At 40.0% G+C, this 27,777-nt stretch overlaps 1 protein-coding gene across 4 annotated transcripts in view; it reads right to left on the bottom strand.

Moving 5' to 3' along the window:
- The window catches only part of EPHA7 (EPH receptor A7), a 165,764-nt gene extending 138,747 nt beyond the window's left edge, over positions 1-27,017 (bottom strand). The window contains exons 1-3 of one of the 4 annotated variants that reach the window (XM_079971067.1): positions 26,646-27,017; positions 20,931-20,995; positions 15,145-15,814 (exon numbers count right to left, since the gene is read on the bottom strand). In XM_079971067.1, the coding sequence (XP_079827193.1) occupies positions 15,145-15,814; positions 20,931-20,995; positions 26,646-26,742 (832 nt within the window). In that variant the 5' untranslated portion in view covers positions 26,743-27,017. Of the gene's footprint in view, positions 1-15,144; positions 15,815-20,930; positions 20,996-21,664; positions 22,072-26,368; positions 26,389-26,645 lie in introns of those variants that run through there. The other 3 variants (XM_079971066.1, XM_079971069.1, XM_079971068.1) reach the window with 3 other exon arrangements.
- Between the last annotated feature and the right edge of the window lie 760 nt (positions 27,018-27,777).

The raw sequence follows: 27,777 nt of genomic DNA, 5'->3' as shown, positions 1-27,777 counted from the left end.
TGTTGACATAGAAACAATCGTAATGAGCATTCAAAAAAGAAGGAGGCATAGCAAAACAAAATGAAATGATTTGGAACTGATGAAACACAAATCACATGTGGCCCTTAGTCACAGGTAACACAGATAAATTATTAGGCTGACTGGATATATTTTGATCTTTGTTGCTATATATAGTATAGAGACAGTGTTAAATTCAATGTAACACAAAGATTTTTTTTATTCTAAGATATGCTACAGTGATTCTGGGCCATCTAGTTAAAAATAAATAAATCTTTATTGCGATCCAAAGACCCATAAAACAGTGATTCTGGGCCACGTAGTTAATGCTAACATATGTAAAGGATTGAACCCCATGATTACTCTATATTCTCAGAACCAAAGAGATAGAAGTTACTGGAGTTGGTCACACCAGACATAGTGGATGGGTAATTTTTCTCACTCCTTCCCTCCTGAACTGCACAATCATTTGCAAGTTTTCGTTAATTATTAATTAATACTGTGCTAATGGTTAATAGTATATATGCAATCCTCACCACTGAGTTATTTATTCTGAAAAGCTTTCACAAAATCAAATTCTTAGCTTTGATTTAGATGAATAAACTATATGCAGCTTAGACACAGCAAGGCATCTCAATTTCAGTATTTATCAGAGGTGTTCATGGGTCCCAAAGTTCACTTTGCATTTTTGAATTTTTGAAGTTCAACTTGCTTCCAAGTAGCTCTGCACTCTCTCTGCTTTTATGTTTCAGGATCTGAGTTGAATACTTAAGAATACATATAACCTCTCCTCCTTTTGGTCAAAGTGGATAAAATTTGCAGACATAGGGGCCCCAACTGCAAAACAGATTAAGCTTGCAAATTTGCAGAAAAGTAATGATAAGGGACTTTTTGTGGTTGAAGTAACAGGGGCTAACACATTTCCATAATCTGTATTAGTGTCATATTTTCAAGGGAAATAGTGAGGGATTTTGTTTACTCTTTTTAACCTTAAAATAATTTGCAAGTGATTGAGTGGTGTGCATTCTTGCTTGTACATTTTATTTCATTTTATTTTTTTAAAAAAATGAAACTCCACAATGGCCTTTTGTGTACTAAGCCTTATAGGCCTTTAAAACACTTTATTATTGGTCTTAATTGTTATTTATTAGATTTGTTAGTCACTTTGTCCTGCCCAAGGCAAACCAAAGCGACTTACAATGTGAGGGTGCTTAGAATACTGCCTGCAGAGTTCTGAAGACCTGTGAGCTGTTTATGTCAAAGCAGAACTTAGGGTTTTTTGTTTTAAACCTGCCTAAGTTTCAAACTTTTCTTTTCTTTTCTTAAATCTTCTACTGCTGTGCTTTAAAACAAATTTTTAAAGCCCTTCAGTGCTCTACAATATTTTGGACAGCTTCTTGCAAATCTCCTGGACCTGGAGAAACAGAACTATATAGGAAAACATAGCTATTCTGTACAGAAGCAGCAGAGTGACACAAGGCTTTGTGAGGGGGCCTGATCTGATTTGGAGGAGTTGCTACTTACATAGTGCTTTGATTCATGGAGGGAGGAAAGATCTCCCCCCCCCCAAAAAAAAAACCCCACCCCACATACTTTGTTATTTGAGCTGCACAAAGTGCCTAAGAGTGCATGCATCCATGGTACTCTTGCTTTATAAAACAATTTCCAAAACGCAGAATACAAACCTATAGTTACATTTTAAAACCATAAAGGTCACTTTTTAAAAATGTCTAATGCAGCACTCCCCCCAGCTTCTTGACATTTTTGTTTGATAAAAAGTTGCAAGATCAGGTCCTCACACTTTTATCAACTGACATATAATTAGCATAAAGGTGCCAACTCCTTACTAAACCAGGGGATTATCATTTGCATGAATAATTCAAACAGACCTGGTGAGGTAGGCAATTCATAAGCATTACTTTCTCAAAGGTAATGAAAAGGAAAGGTGGCAACTCAGTGTTTGAATACATGCCTTGCATGCGTAACAACCTCCAATTCAATCCAGACATTGCTGCACAAAAGATCTATTGAAGCAGAGCTAGGAAGCACTTTATCCCTCAGACCCGAAGGAGCTCAGGGTGGGCAGTTAAAAACTACAGAGATGAGCTGAACCTAGGATAAAGCAGCTTCTCATATCTTTCTTTAATAAATACCTTACAAGACCTACATTTTCTATAACACTCTATATTATGGTGATGACACACATGAGCTATCAGCTCGCACAAACTGCTCGCATGAATGCCAATGCAGGGATGATGCCCAAAACCAGGATCCAAAGAAAAATGAAACTTGTTCCATGATTCCAATGAGGCTTTAGAAGTTGTTCTCTTAACAACTCCCCATGTTGCAGGCCAAACTATTTTCAAAACCGAGGAAAGCATTCAAAATCAAAACATTTTGTATACATAAAATAATATGAGTATACCAAAGCCTAACTCCTGGAAGTTAAGGCTGGTTTTTACTTCCTAGGATCAAACAGGAAAAAGGTGACATCATGGGGTTACTATCACACGCCCTCCTGAGACGTTAGCAAAATAGTTTCCAAATGGCAGATCAAAGCCTACCAGTAGATTCCAAGGAAATTCCGGTGGGAGGGGAAAAGAAGAAGTTACTGGCTTAGGTTGCTCAGTACTATGTTGCACTAATAGCTAAAGGCAGAAGGATGGGAGACTTCTGGCACATTCCAAAGCACAAAGACCACTAACAATCTGCCCGGAAGTATAATTAATAAAACCAAATAAAGCATTTGAAATTACCACCCCAGAACACTGTTCTGATTTCACTGTAGAATGCATGAAGAACTGACCCGACTGGGGAAGGAGAAAGTAATCTGAGCCATGTAGATTCACTGAAGATTAAATATCCACACAGGAAAATGTAGAGTAAATTATAGCCTCTAAATCTCTAGCATGTTCATAAAAGAGTTCTTGGTCTACTATGGCAAAGCGATGTCCCTAAACCTATGGCAGTGAGGAATTTCAATCCCAGAGCAGCCCAGGAGGGGTTCTGTTGACCATGCCTCTGATATATGAAAGCAGTTGCTCCTCGATGAGCATGCAATTGAATGACCAGCTGTAGGCTGTCACTAGATGATTTCTGCCTATGTTCATATAATGATCAGCCCCAGAGTGCAGCAGTCTCAAGAGGTGCAACTTCTTTCAAGGCACCATAAATTGCTCCTGAGGGATCCTTAATTGACAGGTTAACATGCCCAAAGCCACCCACAGTGATACAAGGAAAGGAAAGTTCCATGATGACAGCAGGGTGCCTATAAACTTCTTCCTTTTCAAAGGCAGCAGTGGAAACTCTGTTTAAAATAAATAAATTAATTACATCGAAGCTCACACTTGAATATATGCTGTGCACAGCCTTAGCATCTTATTTTCACCCTTAGTATTTGATTTTCAATATATTTTCTACTAAAAAGGAACATGATAGCAATTGAAAATGCCCATTGTAAAGTGATATGCCACTAATAGAATTTATACAGAAAATCTGGTGTTTGTCTTAGTTTGTGGAAGAACCACCTTGATGGTATTTGCCATATCAAAGTAGACACAGTTCTTAATGGGAGGAAATGGTTTAGAAAACTCTGGTGTCAAGTGAATTTTCACATATCCTGGAATAACTCAAGCAAAGGATTATTTTCTAATCTTTGGAGCTATGCTGCACTGGCCTCATGCTCAAATGACCTAAATAGACTGTATGTGTGTAGTGTCAGAACATGTCCATCAATCAATGTCAGTATTCTCCTACACTCCATTTTTGACTGGCAGCTAACAGGACGTTATCTCCTCAACGTTAATGAAAAATGAATGGTAGTTCTTTCCTAAAATTAGATACAAATAAATATCTTAAACTACAGAATTGTGAAGATCTGATGTGAAAGCGGAGACTGTGCATTTTTCATGTATACTGTGCATTAGAAGTTTTCTTTTTTCAAAAAGTTATCTGCTGAATGTTTGAATGTCTGTTGAAATTCAATATTTATTCCTTAACAACACACCAAACCAACTCAAACCAAACTTCATTAGTGTGCAATTGCTTATAATTCTAACATACCACGCACCCATACTATTAAATACATGCAACATAAAATCATTGGACTTGAAACTAACAGCAATGGATACAAAGCTGCATAAAGTTAAGCAACATAAATCCTTCAATTTAGGTAATTCATGTGTTTTTATCACTAAATATGATTAAACTGGTCACATTTATTTTTAGAAAAAGCACCTATGGGTTCTCTTGATGTAGCTTGAGGGCCCAGGCTGGTTTCCTGATGAAAATTGCCCACCCTAGCTGCTACTTGCCACTGAAGCTGTAGTTTTCTGTAAATAGCACCTGTGAAGGAGAAAGGAAGTGGGGATGTGGTTTTTGGTAATGGCAGGGGAAATCTTTATTATGAACATATTTTGGAGTGATACCCTGCAGCTTCTTTTTCTTCAAAATCAAGGTGGCCAGCTTGTACCCCTTTTAATTCCTATCTCAAATCAAAATGGTGCCTAAACATGTATGACTGCATGTTATGTATACAAATGAAGTTATACACATTCAGGCACCATTTTGGCTGGAGATAAGAACTAGAAATGGGATAGTGTAAACTGGTAACTTTCATTGATTCCCTATTCTCCTTTCTTTATCTTTCTTTGTTACAGAGTAATACCAACTTTGGGCTCTTAGTAGTGGCGTAGCGTGGGGGGTGCAGGGGGGCCGGCCGCACCGGGTGCAACATCTGGGGGGGACGCTCGCACTCGCAGCTCTCTGCCCCTAACTGGCTCACTCAGTCTCTCTCACTGCTGTGCTGGCTGTGCGAATCTGATCCGAGCCGCCAGGTCACCGCCCACTGTGGAGGGGGGGTGTGCCAGGCGTGTGGGTTGGGGGCGCAAATTACTTGCCTTGCCCCAGGTGCTGACAACCCACGCTACGCCACTGGCTGTTAGTGGGGTGAAACAGATCAGATGAGCCCTGCCATTCATGCCAGCAAGAACAAAAGATGGGAGGAGCAATAAAATTTACATTATTTTTTTGTGTGTGCTATCTCTAGGCTGGCTCAGTAGAGATGCTAAACTTCTCTTGGGTAGCCCAACTTTGCCTCCACCATGCTTCTGAAAGGTGTGGATGTCCTCTGTATCCTAACTCCTTGCACAGCTCCTCTGTAAAAATTATGTACACCGATAGTGTTATTTGAATAATAAAATCTATTGAATTAATATAATATTAATTAATAAATAAATATAATGAAGTTAATTGCTTTTAAGACGCACTGATTTATGTAGCATGTGCTTAGCTCTGTCCACTAAATTTGTTCTTATGTTTCCAAATTTGAGAGTGAGTGTAGTAAAGTGGTCATAACAATAAGCTCTGAGTTCATAGTCCCCATCTCAAATTTCACTACATTCATGAACTCACTAGCCTTAAACATCTCAACAATTCACTTTCCTTCTTAACATTATGATAATAGTACAGTGGTACCTTGGGATAAGTACTTAATTTGTTCCAGAGGTCCGTTCTTAACCTGAATCACCACTTTAGCTAGTGGGGCCTCCTGCTGCCGCCGCACCGCCAGAGCACGATTTCTGTTCTCATCCTGAAGCAAAGTTCTTAACCTGAAGCACTATTTCTGGGTTAGCGGAGTCTGTAACCTGAAGCGTACCACTGTACTGAACTTCTAGGGTTGTTGTAAGGATAGGCAAGATAACATCTATGAAGGGCTTTGGAAACACTTAGAAAGGGAGGTGTAACATAAAACACTGCATCAGATTATGTCCGCAAAAAGGAAACAAGACTCTGTTCGGAGACATGCATGTACTGTGAATGTGGGCTATGCTAAACTCCTAACATCCAAATGTGTTTTACAATGCAGATCAGTCTCTGCTGCTAGCTGTGTATACGCAGTTCCTGATCCAGCAACATAAACCACGTGCAGAAATTGCCTCAAACACAAGTAAATTTCCTGGTAGAAAAGGACAACAAAATTCATTAGCAATCTAATTACAAATGATTCTTTTTATGTATCAGACAACTTGTGAAGATAAACTCAAATGTGCCATCCAGTTACCATGACAACCATACATTTAAGTCTGGTAATCAGAATTCCATACTTTCTTCCTCCTCTGAGAATTTCCAAACACACTACATAGATTTCTTTCCAATTAAATAGGTCTAAGCAGGCCAGGTAGGGGTGCTCCAAAGACAGAAGCAGCTGTGTCTCTATTAGGGTAACTAAAGCTGCCTGGTTCTTTCCTGTTCTTTCATATGACTGACGATTTTGGTTTTGGTTTCTAAAACTTGTTTACATCTCTGTAGGCAACAAGTTATTCTATGCTAGCTAAGTTTCACTTCAAGTTTTCTCCCTCCCCCCCTCTGCCCTTGCCTTCCTTTTCTCGTCACCCAGAGAGACATGTCCTGGTTGTGCCTTTGTTACTGCAGCAATCTTACCTTTTGCGCTCACCATACATTTCAAGCTGCCAGTTGCTGTGCAAAGCTGAGACTGGCTAAGAATCAGATTCCTTCTAACTCTAACCCAGTAGTTACTCACTGCACTCAGTAACACTCCTCTGGCTCTTTCCTCCATCTGAACTCCTAGCCAGCAGCTGCCTCTTCAAATCATCAGCAATAAAAGCTTGAATGACTGAACGAGGAGGTACAAAGCAACCCCGTACACAGATGGGGTGGGGTTCAGAGTATGAAATTGCAGTGCACTTTCTTCCCACCCTATATACCTTGATGTCCCTAAAGTGCAAGCAGAAAAACCCTTCTCCATCCCCTTGGCCCTATATGCCTTTTAATGGAACTGGAGTTCTGTGTTTCAAAAAGGATGTGAGCTTCCCCCCTCCCCCCTCCCACAAACAGGAAATTTTTAAGTGGTAGAAAGGTGCATCACGCCTGCCTGCCCTGGGCTTCCCATCTGAAGTCCATTTTGGGGGCTCCTTTATACATGGCTTAGTCCAGAAGGAAACAAAACAACAAATGGTGAGCATGAAATTTGTGTTGGGTTGATTTTGATCTTAAGGCAAAGGAAGCTGTTTATGCCTAAAGGTACTTTTTATTTGGACCATCCAGAAACCACGTAAGGGAAAATAACTTTCAATTTGTGACAGTGTGTCTGTAGAGAGTCACACTGTACAAATTGTATTTGATAGCTATGAACGTGTTTGTCCCCTAAATCTGTTATTTAGGCCGTAATCCAATGTAAGCATTTATTTTAATCTCTTATAAAACTGACTGATCATGTGCTGCCAAATAGGTAATATGCCTAGACATCTCTTGAGGTAACATGGGGACAATGCTTAATTTCTTGGGGAACGTGGAGCTTGAAGACAGTGCTAATCAGCAATGACATCCAAGCTCTGCCGGAACTGGCTGTGCTGGAGATTCAAGACTGGGTTCTCTGGAGTGTAGCTGTTCCAAGTAGGGGTGATAAGTGAAAAAGAAGATACAAACCCCTTTTCTGCACACACACAAATCCAAAATGAATAACAGCATATATCCAGACTTGAGTGCAAGGATTAAGGGTTTGACAATGGAATACTTGATCCATAACAGAAGAGACTGGGTTGATATTTGATATCTCACTTAAGGCTTTTGGACATATCAAGCCTCCAAACATCAAGCCAGCAGGTGGACTATGGCTATAAATCCCATCAGCCAGTTAATTATTAGCTGGCACTATGGAATGCTGAATTTGCTTTATGTTAAGTTATTTCTTTTTTAAGGAGGTGTACTCTTCAACGTGCACAAGAGCCCTGTGATTTCTAAACATGGTGGTAATGTTTTTTAAGGATATTCTGACATATTAAATTACTTGGCCTTTGCAGTAGCTACTTCATTTGCTCTGGATGGTCGCTGAATAAAAATTATCAAATTGCTTCTGCATTTTGCCCCAGGAGTCAGAAAGAAGATGTAGAGACCATAAATGAGGTTTAATGGGCTGCAACTTTATTAGATTAAGAATCAGATCTTGCTGAGAGGATCTTTGAGCTTATGCTACATTGGTTTCATGTGCTCAATATACCTAAGCAGCTTGTTTGTGTACATTTTCTCAGAATATCACCATCAATCAACCTCAGTGTTTTCCTAGACTCCATTTTTTGGACTGGTAACAAGCAGTAAGTCTGGTATCTACTGAATTTTAATGACTGTTATTGTGCTTTCTTAAGCGTATGCGAGCACTGCAGCTGAAAACAAGAAAATGGTACCATGCCACAACTGCTTGTATATACATTGTACCTGCTATCTACTAGGGCGAGGTTTATGGTTTCCAAACCTCACTAATGGTTCAAATACCCCATACAGCTATAATACCTAAGAGGAGACATGTGATTTAGGCAACCTAGATAACTTGCCCATCCAGTCATACCACTGCAAGACTTATATGCAGTGAGATCCTATACAAGTTTCGTCACTATTAATGTACTTATGGTTGCAGCCTTAAACTTGTAGCCAGCTATCTGCCAGCCACAGTGAAGTAAATCCACAGTTGTGACTACTCTTGCACTCCAGAGATTTGCATTTGCGTATTCTGACTTAAAAGTTTTTATTCACAATGTAGTAATTTTTTTTAACAAAGGCCAGTAGTATGGTTGAAACTAAAAGGCTGTGGAAGCCTACATTCCTCTGCATATATTTTTGAAACCTGGGCCTTTGGAATCAAACTTACTTTCTGGTAAGCTGCTTAAGAATTACTACTATTTCAAAGCAAGATATATTGAACTTACAGGGAAGAAAAACAAGTATCTGGCCCTAGGAACTTGCAATCTAAAAGACAGAAGGTGGAGATGCCAGAGTAGTAACTTTCAGGGGGCTGGAAGTATTACTTGGCCTCACGACTGGAAACTGGCATTGCTGTTTTGCTTGGCCAAAGGACCAGCACTACCTGTCCCATGAAGCGCGCTTAGCACAAATACTCCATATTCCAGGGTCCCTACTCACATTTGTTAAGTAAACCCACAGGCACAGGGTTTGTACTGTGTGAACCAGGCTACTCGCTGCCACAATCAAATTAATCTGTAATGACAAGGCCCATCTCTCATTCGCCACATATAGCCATGTAGTGCTTTCAGAGATATGTGATTTCACACTACATCAGAACCTCATATGCAGAAGTTTGACAATACTGGGCCCTACGAAGCTATCAGAATTGCACTAGCTCAAACATGGAAAGATCAATACCAGTTAATTTCTTCCTATAAAATATGCACAGATGTAACTACTGCATTACTAGTAAATGCTGTGAACAGCATCTATTTTGACCATTTGGTTTCTTGAATGAAATGAAATTACATGAGTTTATACAGCTTACAACAGAGTTTCTTCAAACAACTGGCTTAAAAAACACACCAGTTACTTGAAATATGATATTTTGCATGTATTTTTGCTCCAATCCCAGTTTCAGTGTAGCTTGATTAATTTTAAAAAGACCAAGAAAAAATATTTTAAAATCACAAGTTTCCCTGTTGAAGGAATAAAAGTTCATAAAAAATAAAAAATAGTCTCAATTTCTACAACCACGCAATAAGTAAGCCACTTACAGAAATTCTTTTTGGTCTGCTACAGCACATTAAATTGAAACAGTTTAATTCATAACCTTTCAGACTTAATGACTACATGTCCACATTCTATGAACATATTATTGGTTTTAATAAACTAGACTACCATTTGAATGTGGGGCCTGCACAATGGAGGGAAAACATTAAGCACATGTATTATTAATGCTAAAAGTGAGGGAGCAATAATTGATTTTTACACTACAGTCTTAAGTGGCAATAAATATAAGAGTAGCTTCAGGCCCAGATAAAGATCAAAGAGAGCACAATTTCCATGGTTTCTCAGGTAAAAGGAGACTTGTATTAGAATTCCTGAGCTAATCAATACAAATGGACTGACAGCTGGGTGAAAGTGAGTGCATGATTCCATCTTTCAGTAGTGCATCAGGTTTGGAATGTTTTGCCCAATCATGCAAATATTCATCACATAAATCTTTTTTCTTCCACTTGTTTCATGCATGGAATGCTTACAGTGCCCTGACTGGGTTTTCTTAATCCCCCCACCCCTTTCCAGTTCCTCCTTCCACCTTAATTTCAGCTTCTGAATGCTTGAGTTCTGGCATTTCTTATTCCAGTCATGTCTTTTCCAATGTTTATAGCAATGGAAACGCGCAGATACAGAACAGTATGTACACTGCACCTAAGAATTCAAACAATCGTACCAGAACTTATAAAAAGCTGCTGAAGGAAAGGGTCGGTGAGCAACATAATGGGAGGGGGGTCTCTAGGAATAAGGTGAAGCTATAGCCTTAGTATCAAAATGTGTTTGTTTGTTTTTGGCATATTGTTAAATCTGCTATTGTTTTGCTATATTATTATGAAATTGCTTTTGTAGTGTTTCTTTGAAATGCTTTCCTGTTTTCTTTGTAGCAAGCTGCCTTGAGCATATTTTTGTGTGGAAAAGTGGCATACAAACAAAACGAAATAATGAATGAACTTTGAAAGCACTGTAATATTGATATATGACAATTAAACTTCTTCATCACTTGAGAATAAAAAGAATTGCTTCTCTGGTGTCTGACCTTTCACAGCAAGCTACCTGTTTCTCCTGTTCCGGGACATTAATGTTCCTCACTACACATATGGATGCAACTTCAAAGTACAGGTTTCTGGTTGTTTCTCTTGCTACAGCACAAAAAGGGCCCTGCTCTCATTGGAAACATATATATTGGACATCCACTGCTCTGCGCAGTGGGAAATGCAACATACAAAAGATAAGAGATTTTTGCATACCAAATGCACACTGGAAGGTATATGAAGTCTCTGAATCTCCAGCACCTCTGCTCACTTCTATATGACATCTTTCTTAAAACCAAATTTCAGCACTGAAACCACTATCCAGTTCAATGGTCATGATATGAGATTATGCACTAGTATAGCTCACTTCCCGCTTACTCGCTTAGCATTCACATTGAACACTGCAAAGCACTTTACATGTGTTATCTTAGTAATCCTTATAACAACTGGAAGGTAGGCCAGTATTATCGAGAACTGACAGACGCAGGCATGGTAAAACAATCCTCCAGCCTCTCAGTCCATCTCTATAATCACCTTCTCCCACACACAAATGCTATCACAGCAAACTCAGGTTTGTCAACATACTATTACAAAGATAAAACGCTGTTCATCCCTCAGAGGAGTAGTGTAGCTTTGTTTACTTATTTGCTGGGATTTTTCATTAACAATAAATAACTGAAATAAAGGACAATAATTATAACTAAAATCAGAGGAAAATGTAAAAGTGTAAAGCACAGATACAAACCAACTCTTTGTGCGGTACATAATTATCGTCGGGGTGGGGGATGGGGAGCTTTTGATAATTAAATTATGTCCCTGTCTTGCAGTCTTTGGATTCTGCAGAATAATTGAAAACCCAGTCTTGTGTCTTCAATCAAGATAAGAGGGAAGGGAAGGCAACCAGATGAAGGAAAAACAAGTGGGAAGAAGGGGATGGGGCGAAAATTTATGTATGCCATCTGGGCAAGGAGTGAGATTCCCAGGTGATATTAGCAGCTGTTGTTTGGGGGAAATGTTGTTATAGTCAAAGTACACCAGAAAGGCATCTCATATGCCGTTCAAATTTGTCCAACGTATTCCTTCATATACCTTTCACTGTCTTTCATTTCATTGTAGAGTTATCCTTTTTGTTAGGGGAAAAACCACACAGATCATGGCTCCATGCATTACTAGCCTCCACCAGGACCACCTTTCTCATACTATATATTCTGCGTGTGGTGGAAGGAAGAAGGTGCAGTGCACCGTCTTCTCCAGCACACAAATTATAACACCGTACATATATGTAAGTGTGGGAACCAAATGACAGTGATATCCTTACACCTGTAATATCAAGCAGTTCTCAATTTAATAATATCTACATTACCTAGAAACAAATGGACAGCACAAGACCTGGCCATATCTAAAGCATTTTATGGGTAAATCAGGTTTTTAAATTTATTTTTAAAACTATTCAGAATAGCAGTGTCACATTGCACTGAATGCTGTTTCAGCACGTAAGCCGCTTGACACAAAAAAGACCATACCTCTTTCACATGTTTTGGACAACTATTTCTTCATGTTATGAAGCAGCTGAACTGAAGAGTAGATCAGTTTTGCTTTTATTGGAAGTCTGACTTTTCAGACACAATGCCAAATTAATTTTCATATATATTTCATGCACACTGAGAAGTGCTTCCTAACATATGAAATATTATATAGCCATGTGTGAGCAAATGAGTATTATTTTCCTTTTTAAATAACACAGAACATATGGAATATAGATTATATCAGCACTTCTCAAAGTTTCCCACCCAGAAAAAAAGCCTCATTTCAACCTGAATATAGTTTCTGTCTAAAGAAAAAACATATTATGCACCACACTGAAAATATAGTCAGTGAGAAAGTCTTTTCTTAGGTATTCCTTTAAGTTTGAATTAGCTTGTTTATTGCATAGTATATGTATATGCATGAAAGTACACAAAGATATGTATATTGGCAATATGCAAATATATTCGATTTCAAAATACTAATTAAAACACCATAACAACAAAACATATTAGGAAACGGTACAGATCTGGCCACACAAATGGCTAAATCCTATTGGTTAATTGGATGCAGAATAAAAGACCACAACATATATGCTGGAATTTATATAAATTTTCCGCAAAGGTTGTGCTATGACTGGAGGAAGAACACAGCAACACAGCTTTTTTTTTCCTTTGGTGGATGTCTGTTAGCAAGAATTGCAATGTCTGCCTTAATATCACAATGCTGAGCATATTTACTCAAAAGTAAGTCTCACTGTGTTCAATGAATCATACTCCCAGAAAATGTGTTTGTGATTATAGTTATGGAATATTAATAATTCTCTCAAAATATTTTAGAAGTAGAATGGATATATCTAAACAAAATGTAAACTATGTACATAACAACCACCAAAACACAGAGGCCTATGTAAATTCTATTAAAATCAGATTTCTATGCACATAATCACTTTAACTTAGTAAAGGGAAGGTGCACACAAAAGAAGGTTTTTCTTGTGAAAATCATTTTCTGTATACAAAGGAAGCATGGACAGTGCCCTTTGCTAGATCCTCTCACTCAGAAGCTAGGACTTTTCCTTTGATAGATCAGACCCATTTGTAGAACCAAAGAGATGGTGTTATAGGGAGCGGAGATAAATTCAGACCCTACCATTTCCCCAAAAAACAGGTGATTATTTTTTTAAGCTTTGCACACGAAGACCTTGCTGCACATCTGTAGATGGGGGCCAAAGCTAGGTTGACCGAGTGTGGACTGCAATGTAAACATTCACTATTTTACTCACTTGACCCAATGAGGTTAATTATTAATTGCTAACACATCCAAAGTGATTGCAGGATGCAGACCTTAAAGATCAGTTAAAGCCTGATTCTGCTTCATATACTATAAAACTTGACAGTAAGAAGAACAAATTGCATTAATGTTGTGTTCAGTTTCCTTCAAAGTGAATGTACCATTCTTCCAGCTACATTATAAGTTACTACAAAGTTTATCATTAATGCTCTCAAAGCAGAAAATTCTAACTAGTATCAGAATGAGGCAGCTGACTAAAGGCATTTAAGACACCTCATGTCCTTCCAACATAAAAGAGCTTACAGCTTTTATCTTTTGTATACAGCTTTGAGATTTGTTTTGTTTTTACAATCAAGCGGTATATAGACTTAAATAAATAAATAAATAAATAAATAGGGTTAGTAGCTATCCAACATACATGGGCTTATTTTGAAACTTATCAGGATTATTTTTGAACAAAGAGATGGAGAGGAAGACCAAAAAAAAAAAAACCCCACAAAATGAAACCTGGATCACCTCCAGGGTAGCATATTGTCTTAGCAGTTTCATTGGCAGCCGGCCAGATATGAGAAGTATTCTTGCAAAATGAACACAGAGAAATTTAAAAACAAGTTATCGTTTAATGCCTCAACCAAAAATACCATTGAGGTCTAAAATCAAGAAGACTGTTTAATTTAGTAGAATTCTAATGTCTAGACACTGGTCTCAACATTTCGTTTTAAACAATATTCTCACTTTTATGGAAGATATGTTTATCTTCAGAAACAACAGTGATAATTAAAAGTTGGTAAAAACCAAGCAAATACTAAAGAAGTGTTTACCATTACTATTATGATAAACCTTTGTTCATCCCAAGTCACCTATTATTATTATTATTATTATTATTATTTTTAAAGTCAAAGTTAGCAGTATTTATGATACTTCTAACAGATTTGCATGGGTAGTTTCATATTACAATTCTTAACACTATCTCCCAAGTTTAATGCACAGGTTCTTATTCTCTGCATCTTCAATACTGGAAGATTTGTTCAGTCCTGCAAAGATCTAAAGTCAATATCACACTGTATAAAATCCACCTGTGGCAAACTTGCAGAAATAAAACATGTTTGCATTTTAGAATCCTGTGTAATGAATCAAGCCACGTAGAATCAAACCTTTAGGAACCAGATCTGATATGGGTGCAGAGGAAACCAATGCATGCTGTGACTTGTTTCCCTTTCTGAATAGCAGCTTTCCTGCAGCCATCCCTAGGACCTTAACCCTAATGCATCCCCAAAAAGCTTTTCAGTGGCTAATTAATCACAAGTGCATTATACTCTTAGTTTTAGTTTCTGTATAGTTTCCTGCAAATAAGCTACTCAGAATAAGCAGCAAGCATTCATCACACACAAGATTGTTCATGGTATCTTTTCTGCAAGTTGTGATTTCTTCAAGGGTATTCTGAAGAATGTCCTCCTTGGCCTATTTCTTGTAAAATAGCATTATGTAACTGCATTTACAGTGTGCATGCAACATCATTAGTAAAGATGAACCGTGCTCTGCATAGTCAGTTTAACAGCCTTTTCAAAATGCAACGTTCAATTGTTGACTTCCACCCTTGAATGCAATTGATCTACGCCAGCTAGTGTGAAGCATAACAATTGATATCTGAACTAAATAACGCAACACTTTCATTCAAAAGTCATTTTTTTTAAAAAAAAAAAAAAAGAGAGACACAGTAAAATTTTCAGTAGGGGAATACATAAAAGTATTTTTTTTTTCTACTTACGTTCACACGTGTCCCCTTTTTGCTGGAAACCAGCTTTGCAGATACACTTTCCAATAGGTACTAACCATTCTCCCTCTGCACTACAATGCATTCTAGGAGAGTTCTCAGCCTCTTCTTCTGCGCTGCTGACACAGGTTCCTCGTACCTCAACTAAGGAGGAGAACTCTGACCCAGTCACTGTATCTGGAAAAATAGCTAAGTTCTCAATAATGGACCAGCACTTCTTGTAGTATACTTTGACAGAAACCAAAGCAATGCAGGCACCTACATCCTGAAATGCAAGGTAGAATCCTTTTTTGGACAGAGGTCCAATCTCTCTCACCTCTGTGTTAAGTTTCATCTTTCTCTCCCCAAGGTCACCTTGGGTAAAGCTTTCATCAGCTGCAATAGTATCTATTTTTACATACAGGTTTTCTCTGATACTCCTGCCAGTGTCATAGTCTGTTTCGTAATAATGCAAGTTGAAAGTTTCTTTACATGTTCCCAGGACTCCAGGAAGGCTATTACAATCCCTCAGAGTAAATTTTAGTTCTACAAAAATCCTTTGTGCATTGCCTTTTGCGATCCAGTTAGTCCGAAGCCAGTTATTTTGGTTAGGTTCCATGACTTGGCATACCTGGTACGTTCGTATAGGCGTGTAGTTTTCATCCAGCCCACTAATTTCTTCCCACTAAAACATAAAAGAAATAATTATTCATATTAAAATAGGACCTTTTAGCATGCTTAACAATAAAACATCTTTCTCAAAAATATTGGGGGGGGGGAGGGAATTGAACTGTGGTGATGAATCTGATCCAAACCCTAGCAATATCAAAAGCATTTACACGGAGAGCTAGTATACTGTAGTAGCCAAAGGAGTGAGCAGTCCTGGTTCTCAATCTTACCTGAACTATGCAAGTTGCGTTTTACCCTCTGCCCTATCTAAGATACACATTGTGAGTAATACCAAACTACTTTACAAGTTTGTTGCAAGGATTACAAGATACAGTATTTTAAGTGAAACAGTTTGGACACACTAAATTGCTATATGAATGTTTTTATAACCAGACTGTATCCATTTAGTTCATCTTGCATTAAATGGGTACTCTAGATCTGATGGAAAAAACCGGGAGAAATTTGTCACTGATTCCATGGACTATGGTCTGCAATCTTAATAATTAAAGGAAAAAACTAAGACTATAGAGGAACACTCTTCCAACTGTGATTCGGCAGACATCCTCACTTTTGACCTCTAAGGATCTCTTGAAGATTTTATGGCACTAGCCATATACAGTTGTTTACCATTTTCTGGAGTAGCTGGTCATTTTAATGATGTTCTGTACTACTTTTAATGAAAGAGAAAGGCTATGTTTTTATATTGCTGTACACAGGACTGGTATTTTAGGAAAGGGTGGTATATAAATACTTTCATAAATAAATGAACAACACACACAAATTTTGTGTGCCAAGATCTAAAGAGTTTGTGTCTGACATGGCAGATTTTTCCAGATCACTTTCTCAGACAAGCTCGGGGAGGTTGCAATTAGAAGCCCTGCTGGCTTCACTAAAGCTTCCTACACAACCACACTGGATCGCAGCCATAGTCTCTGAATTGTATTATTCAATAGGCACAGATTCACAACACATTTGATACAGAGAAATGGCAGGCAGGTCCATGGGGCTACTGCTGAGACTTATGGGCTTTCCATTCTACAAAATCAATCAAAACTTCAGGGGTATGAAAATAAACAAAATGCCTTTAGAAAGATGTAAATTTACAAACAAAGGCTGCAATATTGGGGCTACAATCTGCTATGCAGCCTCTCTGCAGCTGTCTAAGAGTAAAAAAAGTATGCTATGTGGAATTTTGAGTAGGTAAAAAGTCTCTGTGTTACAAAGGTATGCATATGGTATCCAGTGAAGCATGGAGGCATTCTAATAATTAGGCACTGAATCCTTAGATTTCTACTTCCTTGAATATTAGAAATCAGAACAGAAAGTTTACATTAGAAATCAACTGTTATCAATTCTAATTGTTTGAAACAGAAACTACTATTTTTTCTTCATAGTCATTTTACATGAACTGCAAAAACTCAAGAAAATCATTTTTTAATTTAACCCAATGTCCTACTTGGTTCACAGTAACAATTCAGGTCCCTAAATTCTTAACTTGTAAAAATCATTCAGCTATGCTAGTCTAGTCCAGATTATCTTTATTTCAATGCGTTTTCTTCTGAAGGAAGGGAAATAATAATATTTTCTCCTGTAGGTAATGAATAAAGCTGTTTTGAGCGAAGATTGAGGTGGTTCGTTGGTCAATGAAAAAATAGGTGACTGAACATAGTTCAATGGGAAGGCCAAAGTGCTAGTTGAAAAATATATTTCCAAATCTAACAAATGAAGAAAAATTACCACATTCCATGTGGGAAACATCATAAGGCATACAGCCTATCACTGACAGGCTTATCACCTTACAGCTTTGATCCTGGAATTGCATGAGGTGATACAAGACAATTATCTTTGATGAATTACCACATGATTATATTGCTTCGTATAATCAAGTTATGACTGCAATTATATCCAAAATGCAATCTGAATTAACCCTTTGGAGTAAAATAATGACATTTAAATTTGGCTTATCTATTGAAACTGATATTAGCTAAAGCTTACATCTATATTGCAAACTATCTAGGTATAACTTTTCAGATTTTGTTTTTGAAAACGAAGGAATATATAAAAGTTAGTAGTGGCATACAGTATGCTCCTTCAGGCAAAAGGTCAAGGCTATTTTTGCATATCCCTCCCCCGCCCCCTTGTAGTCCCCATGCCTCTACAAATCTACTCAAGAAGTTTGGGAGACCCTTCAGAAGCATGTGGGAGATGGCATTGTGGGCTGCAGGGGAGAGGAAGAGCAAGTGAGAGTCGTCTCCTCACTTCCACCCAAGAAAACATCACGTTTGTGGAGCAGTAACCCCTGTCAGATGCAATTTTATTCTAAGAACAGAAAGAGCGTTTTCAAAAATGGAAAAGCAGGTCTGGATTCAACCCAATGACTTTTATTATTTTTTGGGCATATTATTTCCTTAACATTGAACAGGCCTTGGAGTGTGAATCAGGTTGGGTCACAATCACTCATCTTCTTGTGGGAACAATTCATTACTCAGGACCAGTTATCTGTAGCACTTAATGATTAAGAACAGCTCATACGCATGCACCCTCCTAAAAAGAAACTGTTTTTCTCCTTTCTCTTATTATTTGCAGTTAAGTGCTAGATCAGTATTCACATTAACTGAAGTTAACAGTAACTCTTATTCAGGTTTTGCTAACCGCTTTCAAACCCTGGTCAGCATCAGCCACTCCTTTTGTTTTGTGCTCATGGGGTGCTTAATTGTTGTTAATGCCAATAGGTAATGAACAGGTGGCATTTGTTCCAGGTGACAGAAGGGGCTAAGTGGGGGATCTTGCAATCTCCCCCTGAGAGAAAAGTGAAACCCCTGCCATTTTAACCATGGTTAAAGGGCTGCTCAGCATTATATCTACCCCAGTCATCACTATTAATGACTCATGGAAGGCAAGCACTAAGGAAGACTGGCCTACCATGCTCAAAGCCATGTATCACACAATAGTTCACAAGCCTATTTGACAGCAAATGAGATCATTTTAGTGTTAGTCCACTGCTCTGAGAAAAGCAGACATTGATGAACTGATGCTGGAACTTATTACCGCAAAATATATTATGGTTGTAAATGTTGAAACGCACAGAAGTTGTAAATATAAAACTGTATTTTCAAAGCACTGCAGTATTTATGTTACAATACGCATGATACGACATGTTAGCTTAATGAAATGCACACTGTTGCTTTAGTGAGCTGAACTAATTGCCCACTGAAACTTAATATTCCCTTTAAGAAAGGAATCATGTGAAGCTACATTATATTAAGTCAGACCAATGGTCTACATAGCACAGTATTGCCAACTGACTGGCAGGCAAATGACTGTCCCGCCCTTATAACCAAAGTTCTTTTTCAGTGGGGATGAAGTCTGCAATCTTCAGTAGTACAGCACATGCTTTGTATACTGAGCAATGGTCTCTTCTCATTTCACTGCTTAGAACAGTACATAACACCAGGTTTGGTATTATGAGGGAAATATGTTATCTGTCATAACTGTGAGAAAGGAAACCATATGAAGACATTTTCATACTGAAAATTCAAACAAATTATGTATATTGCAAGTTAAGTGTACATATTTACTTTCTTTTGTTGGTTTGAGTACCAGTAGGTAACTGCAATTACCTTTTCTTAATTTGAAAACTCAATCTAAGCCAGAACTGATGCCTGTATTTAGCTTAAAGTAGGGACATAAGAGACAATCACCTTGAAATAAAATGTTTCAATATATTATATTAATCTCCCAGCTTTAATGTGTATATAAACAATTGCAGAAATGTGCTGATTATCAGAAGTATGCTACTGATACTTTCTAGAATTACATATAAGAAAACACATTATTGCCTTTTTTGCCATTAATAATGAAGACTTTGGTTTGATTTTCTTTGGTTTCAGAACATGCACTAAGAACACTGAAACTATTTTTTTCCTCAAGAGCCGTCAACCTCTCCTTGAAAACGTGTTAAGTTCACTTGACAATGCTTGGACTCTAGTGCATACAGCAAATAAGCATAATAAATGCAGACATTGTGCCTTTTTATTTGCTAGATGACACCAGTATTTTTTTCTTTGTCAGGGGTACAATGCTTTTCTTTTAATCAGTATCTTAAATATGACACTTACAGCATGGACTACCACTGAAATGTATTCCCATCACCTTTCAACAACATTTTATATCCCTAACCTCCAAACATGCGACCATGCCTTTATTATCAGAAGGTTGGACTACTGCAGTCTACCTAAAATTGTTCTTTCCAACACGCATATGAAGTTATTATTCATCTTAAACTTTCAGCTCACATTACATTTCGAAAGCCTTCAAACTTACCTTCACCCTATGTTGGATTGAGTTTACGATCTTGCTTTTCAACTAAGACACTTACAGGTTTTCATTCTTCTTATATACAGGATTTGTTACACTTTTGTATCCCCACTCACAGTTCATGCTCTTTCAGTTCCACATTTCTTTATAAGCCTTGGATTAAAGGATTGATTGCGCAAACCTTTATTCACAGGCACACAAAGAGACTGTGTGATTTAAGAACTACTCTAAATGGTGGGCAACCCAATCCTCAAAGTGCTGAGGCAGCAGAATCCCTTTTAATTAAATCAAAATTTCATCAGAGGAAAATTATTATGGACACTTACTTATTTAAACTGCCCATATGATATTGTTTCTAGGGTGCTTCATTTTTAGAAGAATCTAGATTCCTTCATTCCATCATATTGTTTCTAAACAGATCTGAGATGGGCGTTTCTCATATGATCAAATGAACAAAAAAAAGAAAGTCTAAATAGGAATGACTTAATTATATAAGTAATGTCAAACTACATCAGGATATGTTTGTTAAGTAAAGTTCTGAAAATAAGTACATAAAATTTCTGCTTTAATGGCAGCAATTTTTGTATCTTGATCTTTAAGTTCTATAAAAAAATTAAATGCTTGAAATGTTTCTCATGTTTTGAAAACACTCGTATTATTAAATTATAGAACACAGGTTTGAACTATACCTCCTTTCCCAGGAAAAATGTTACACTGACAAACATTTTGGGGAAATGTTTAATTTAAACTGTGTGTGTGTGCGATTTTTTGGTGCAATTTATTTTCTCTTGTTCTTGTTCTTGTGGTATACTTACCCCATTAGGAGGAGAAGAAATCCATTCCAACTCTGTCTGTTGTGCTTTAGAATCCAACAATATTACTGAAAGAGAGAAAAAAAAATGTGTTAAAATTATTTTAAGAATCAAGTTTCATTTATTAAATTATCTTTCCCTAAAAAATCAATTCAAAAAGTATTAACACAGAGCAGTTGGATGAACTTCCTCAAATGCAGATGACTAATTTTTCAGGTATAATTTATTAGATAATATAAAACAAAATTCTATCGGGAAATGACAGAAAATACAAAAATAATAATAATTTTCATTAAAGTACATTTCTTATGCAACATGCATTTATATACATTAACATTAAGTTACTTTTTAATTTTTTAACTATGTAATAACCTATTGTGATCTGTACTAGTCAAAGATGTATTAGAGAATGTGAGTGACAATAATGTTTATGTGTGTATATAAAACAATATATTATACCGGGATGTCAAAAATAATAAAGCCAGTTAATTTGGAACTTTTCATCATCAAAAATATACATATATCTCAGCTTTACAATTCTTCATTATACAATAAATTATTAAAATGTGCATATGCATATTGAGATCCAGGAAATATATTTCAAAAAGACGAAGATGAAACTGACAGATGTTGAATGCAATTGGAGTGGGGGGGTTTACCACTTCAGCAAAACAGAAACTACACTTCTGTTTTTTACCTATAAAATTTGTTATAAATTACAAGTACTGTAAACTTACCTGCTACTTAGAAGTACTGTTGTTTTACAGTAGTTTCTGACTCAGTCCAATAAACAAAATAAAAATAGAAAAGGCTTATACATGGGTAGTGATATAAATTTATTTATAATTTACTGAATATGAGTACTATTGAGTATTATCATAAAGCTTTACTGACACATTAGTGCATTTAGTTCCACACCATCTCTTAAAACTGTTGGTCAGTATTTAAACTGCAAATAATGAAATATTATTTGAAATAGCATCATTCTGCTAACTGCAGATACAAACTTGGTGTTTCTTTTTTTCTTTTTTACATTGACATGTTTTAGTCAAGAGTACATTTTACTAATCGACTGTTAACAAAAGCACCTTTCAGTTTAAAATAACCAATTAATATAAATCAATATACAGCCTGCAGTTCTCTACACAGTTAATTAGCAGTAAATTATATTGAAATCCCTGCCCAAGTGTGTAGCTGGCTGCAGTCTTAGATTTAAAAGTACTTCTTGCCATGAGTACTTTTTGAAATCTATCCATGCACGTTGACATATTTTGAGAAATAAGCAAAAATATCCTTCCCATCATTAAAAATAGAACTTTGTGGAATATATTCAGGCATTGTCTGATTTTGTAATCCAGTGTTAACCATGTGTAATGGGAGTAATCACTATTGATTTTAATTCAAATTATTTCCAACCAAAGAGGAATGCAGCCTTCCAACCTGATCATCTATGCTCACAAATGTGAGAGTCCCACTTAGGTGCTTACTCTCAAATAAATATGCACCAAGGGTTGCAGCCCTACACTTAAGTATATTGTGGAAAGCATATTGTTTTAAAGAATCTTTTTGTATCCTTACATCGTGCCTTCTCAATGAAGTTCAGGCCCTACTCAAACTTTAAATAGCTTCACTTTTCATTTAATTATTTATTTAATTAAGCCAGGTATCTAAGGGACTTCAGCTATTAATGGTCTCTAACTAGGAGTTAATAGAGTTCTGTGTATTGCTGTTGCTAATTAAAGACCATGCTGATAAGCTTAGCTAAAAAAAGTCATAGTGCAGGTTTAACCCTCCATGTCTCCATCAGTACATCTATTGAAAACAGGTTGTAATTCTTTAATTGCACTAAACATTCCCAGCGGTACTCAAACAACCTAAACATGTATTGTACACAAAATTATAGTGAAAGGGGTATCTATATCTCTTCTGTGTCTTGAGTACACAGAATACAAGTTTTAAAGTGCTTAGTGTGCGTTAACTTGATTTTTCAGAGTTATGAGAATAATCCTATTTTATGATACTGACTTTTAAAGAAACAACAACTTTTTGGGGAGAGAAAAAAGAAATACTTCCACAGGTGCTGAGGGACCCTTTATTCAAGTTTCACAAGCAAACTTCCCTTAAGTTTTGCCAAGTGCTCAAAACAGAGGTTTTTCTTTTCCAAAGAAACAAGTCCCTCCAACAAACCAACCAACTCAAACCAGGTCAATAACAACAGAAAATGAAATACATTTCAGATGCTGTTAGAGAAAGGCCTCTAATGAAATCTGTAGCCCACACATCGGCCAATTCCAGCTTTGCAGCAGTAGTCAGATCCCCCACTGATCAACAGCTCAAAAATAAAGGACAGCCAGTGTAACTTACCAGATAGAAAACTATTTCATGAACAGTGGTGCTACTATATAAAACTAGCTGTACCTTATGGAACCATTTTTTTTTTGGGGGGGGGGTTCAATTGTAACCTTTGGTACCCATAAAGCAGAGCTTTCCAAACTTTTTGTGTTGGTGACACACTTTTTAGACATGCAGCATTTCGTGACACAGTAATTCAGTTTTATTAGCAAACCGGAGGTTAAACAAACCCCTCATAAGAGCATGGGGAGTGTTTGCATGACACACCTACACACTGCACCCAACACAATTATATGTCACAACACACAGCATGGAAAGCTCTGCCATAAAGGTATATAGTTTTTGCATGTTATTTTATTATGCCATTTTCTGAAGTTCTTCTCCCCTCTCTGGCAACCAGATACAGTACACTGAAGTGAGTGCCAAAGAAATTACTCAACACATTTTCACACCTGATAGCTATTCTCTGAATGGTTGATCAACTCATCCCTCCAGCTTACAAAATAAAATAAAAATATATCTCCCCCCCCCCCCCACTGCTGTTCAGTTTAGGACACAAGCCTGACTGGGAGCCATACCATCTGGTTTGGATGGATCCTTGGCCCTATGGATGTCACACACTGTGATCAGGGGGATCACTGTGATCAGGTATGTCAGGGGAAAAGGAAAGAAGTCTTGGGACACCTTCAATAGTGCATATCTATTAAACATTTTTAAGGTGTCCCAATACTTTTTTGTTCTCACCAGTGACCAGTGCATCCTACCCTAACCCTGAATGTGCCAGAAGACTCCTTTCTGCAATCTCCTTTAACAATCTAACCAAGAGCCCCTTTGGCATTGCCAGCGGGGAATGTGCCTCACTTTGCACATGCCCAGAGGCACTTGATTACTACTTTTCCCGCACCAGGCCTGGAAAACAGCAGAAGCCTTTACTCAGAAGTAAGCCCCATCTAGTTCAGTGCAGCTTAGCCTCGAGTAACAAGCGCAGCCGAAGCCTCGGAGCAAAACAAGCCCCGAGCACAAGCCAGTTCTGTTTGGGAACTTAGTCCGGGGAACTCGTCTGGCCCGGAGGAAGGAAAAGGGAAGCGGAGCATCTCCTCGGGGCTCCAGCCTTCCCTCAGGCGACTGAAAAAGAAGAGGCAGCTCTGCTCCGAGCACCCAGGAGAATGCCGCCTCCCTCCCTCCCTCCCTCCCGGGCTCAGGAGGCGAGCAAGACTTGCGCCTTCGCCCTTCGCGCCTCGCGCAGCCGTCCCCGTTCAGCTAATGAAGTGACGCGGCGGGGGCAGCCCGTTCCCGCGCTTCTCCTTCTCCTCCTCCTCCTCAGCAAGCGCCTCCGCAAGCGCCCCCTTTAGCCTTTTACGCCGAGTTCCCCGACCGGCACCCGAGCTGAGCCGGCGGGATTTGTTTCCAGAGAGCGGAGAAGAAATCCCCGTCCGCTGGCTCTCCCGCCCTAATCTCAAGAGCCACTGAACCCGAGTCCCCCTTGCGAACGAACGTCAGGAAGTCGTGGGGCTGGGTGCCTTTCCCCCTCTTCCCCACAGGCTTGTTTTCCTCTTGCCCCCCCCCAAACCCCACGAGGCCCCCCCTTCTTTTAAAGGTGTCCTTCATACACACCACCGTGAGCGAGGGAATCTTTTTTTTTTTTTTTAGTGGCCGGCGATTCCCCCCCCCCCCGGTCTCTCCGGACCAGAAGGGGGACTGAGCAGGGTCTCCAAAGTTGGAGAGGAGTTTTGCGAGGCTGCCCTAGGTGAACTCCAGAGATCACACCACACACACACACACGAGTTGGGTTTTTTCTTCCCCCCCCTCCCCCTCCAGTCAATTCACAAATCATAGACACAACGGGGTGGCTGAAGTGACACCGGCTTCGGTCTATCCGGTGTCCCTCCCTCCGCCCCTCCACTAGGGCACCGCGTGAGGAGACGCGGGCTTCTTTCCCACCCCAGATGCCGCCCTCCCGGGAGCCGGGGCACCGCTGCCTGCCGCCTCCCCTCCCCTCCTCATCCTGTCGCCAGGTTTCCCTCGGCGTTTTCCGCCTTCCGGGTAAACTTTCCACAGCCTGCCGAGCGAGCGCGCCTGATTTCGCCCTCTCTCTGCCTGCCTAGGTCCAGGGCACGTTACCACCGAGGAGAGGAGGACCCGTCCTTCCTAGCTCCGACTATAGGCTAAGCCATGCATTTTACCTCATGCCTATAAACTCAAAAAGCGAGAATGTATGGAGTGGGGGGGGGGTCCTCTCCCCCGCCCCACAAAGACATTATATCCCCTCGAACATATATGTTCACAGCACCTCCTCACATTTCCCTCAAGGCAAGGCAAGAGGTTTATTTTACATCTCGTGGGGAACCGTTTCCTTTCGCAGGTCTGCGAAACTACGTTTTGTAAACGACGGAGGAGGTTTTCGAAGCCCCCGGTTGCCATTCAAGAGGGAAGACGCCGCGGAAATAGATTAGCTGCCTGCCATACACAGAAGCAGCCTATGGATTATGCACAAGAGAGGGCGCGGGTGGGGAGGGGGGAGGCAAAGCACATCTCGTGAAAATGTGCATACAGCTAATACACACACGCACGGAGACTGCATATGTGCTGCAAATAGTTCGACATGAGGCTGCTGCTGCTGCTGCTGCTCCGCCTGCTCCCTCTTCTCCTTCCTCTCGGACTGAACGCCGCCGCTCCGAGAGCTGCAGATCCCGCTATCAATAGGAAGCGGGCAAGTCAGACTTTCGGATGAGCTGCTCTAGGTGACCCGGGCGACTCCAAAGCAGCGCCCTCGCTCCCCACCCCAAGGGATCGCATCCTCCGTCCCCGAACTCCCCTGCAGTCATGGAGTAGCTTCATTCCTCCACAAACTCCGGCGGGGAGGTGGGGGGTGGGCGGAATCTTTTCATATTTTATTATGTCGGTGGTGGGGCATCGAAGCGGGGTAGAATTGCACTGCTTCCGCTATCAGCCACGTTTTAAGTTGCCACCTAATCGCGATAGAAGAAACTCCCCAGCGGCCCTACCGCTATGCGCGCCCACCCCCTCGCCAGCCCTGCACAGACCTGAAACCATCCCAGGGCTTTGCATCACGTGCACACCTTACAGACCTAAATCCTGATAGGAAACGCGCCGTTCTTTACAGACAACGCAGACACAATCGGGGTGCAATGGGGATCCATTATCATCTATGAATGAGGTGCTCGCTCCCTTGCCTAGGACTCGGCACGGGGCTGCGGGTGCCCAGCGCTGCCCCTTTCATCTCTGCTGGGCTCGAGAGGGAGAGGGGAGAAGGGGCTGCATGCAGTTGCAATCTCGGGGAGCAAGAATAAACGCTCCAGGAAGCCCTTGCAACGAGATAAACTTTTGTTTTCGGCATCGCCTTACCTTCTTTCGCAGCCTGTGCCTCCCCCGTGTGTGCAAAGCGAAGCAGCCAGACGCAACACAAAATAATCCATGAAGGGAGCCTACTTTGAAAAACCATGGTGCATGAGGTGTTTAAAATATATCTAATTCTAATATATCTAATTCGAGAGAGAGAGACTGTGCGCTGGTTGCTGTTGCTCCCGCTGCTGCCACTCGGTGGGGATTAAAGAGCTTGTTCTGTAACGTGTTTTATTTCGCAGCGCTCTTGCCCAGAGCTCGCTCTCTCCCCGGCTGCCTTCTTCCCCTTGCCCTACTCGCTTTTTCTCTCCGTATTTGCTGCCTGCGAGTCTCCGACTGCAGACCGGCCGCTCGCACCACACTCCAATAATATCAATAGGCGCGGGGGGGTGGGAGGAGGAGGAGGAGGAGGAAAGGGGGCCGGGCCAAAGCCGGGGAGAAGAGCCCGTCCTTCAGAATGACTGGCAGGAGAGCCCAGCCTACGAGAAAGCCGGATTCCGGGTTCTGGAGGCACGGCTGGGCAATGAGTCGCTCGGACGGCGGAGGCGGAGCGAGGCGTCTCAGCCAGTCAGCGGCGGAAGGTGTCAGGTTGCAGCTAGTCCCGGATTCCCCTTCTGGTGCTCGTATTCTTAGCGCTCGCTGGCGGGAGGCGGGCGTGGGTCTGTCTGAGGGTCAAGCTGCACATTTAAGTTAAGCGGACTTTAAAAGTGCGAGGCTGGCGCTGGCACTTTTTTTTTAAAAAAAAAGGAATAGCAGCTGATGAGCAGCTGTTACAAGGGAGGAGATCAAACTGCAAGGAGCAGCCTCCCCATCTTCCCTTCCCCTTGCTTTGCGCTTGCAGCAGAGTTGGAAAGGAGACCAGGCAGAAAGCGGAGCGCCTCCTCTTCTGAACTCCGCCGCTTTGGCTGGGGTGCGGTGACATCCCGAGCTCCTCGTTCTTCCTCATCCCCTCTGGGCACTGTGGCAGGGAGAAGTGGGCCCATGGAGGTGCCTAGAAACAAAATGCAACCAGTCACCTCTGCCAGCCCCGCTCCCTTCCCCTCCAGGAGGTGCCCCAGGCAGGGTTGGGCGTGGAAAGAGCAGCCAGCTGAACCTCTGCCTGGCTCACCTGCACTCTTGGTGGTGCAGTGATTGG

This window comes from Podarcis cretensis, assembly GCF_951804945.1.
Source record: "Podarcis cretensis genome assembly, chromosome: 3".
Classification (NCBI taxonomy): domain Eukaryota; kingdom Metazoa; phylum Chordata; class Lepidosauria; order Squamata; family Lacertidae; genus Podarcis; species Podarcis cretensis.
This window is presented reverse-complemented; position numbering and strand designations above follow the sequence as displayed.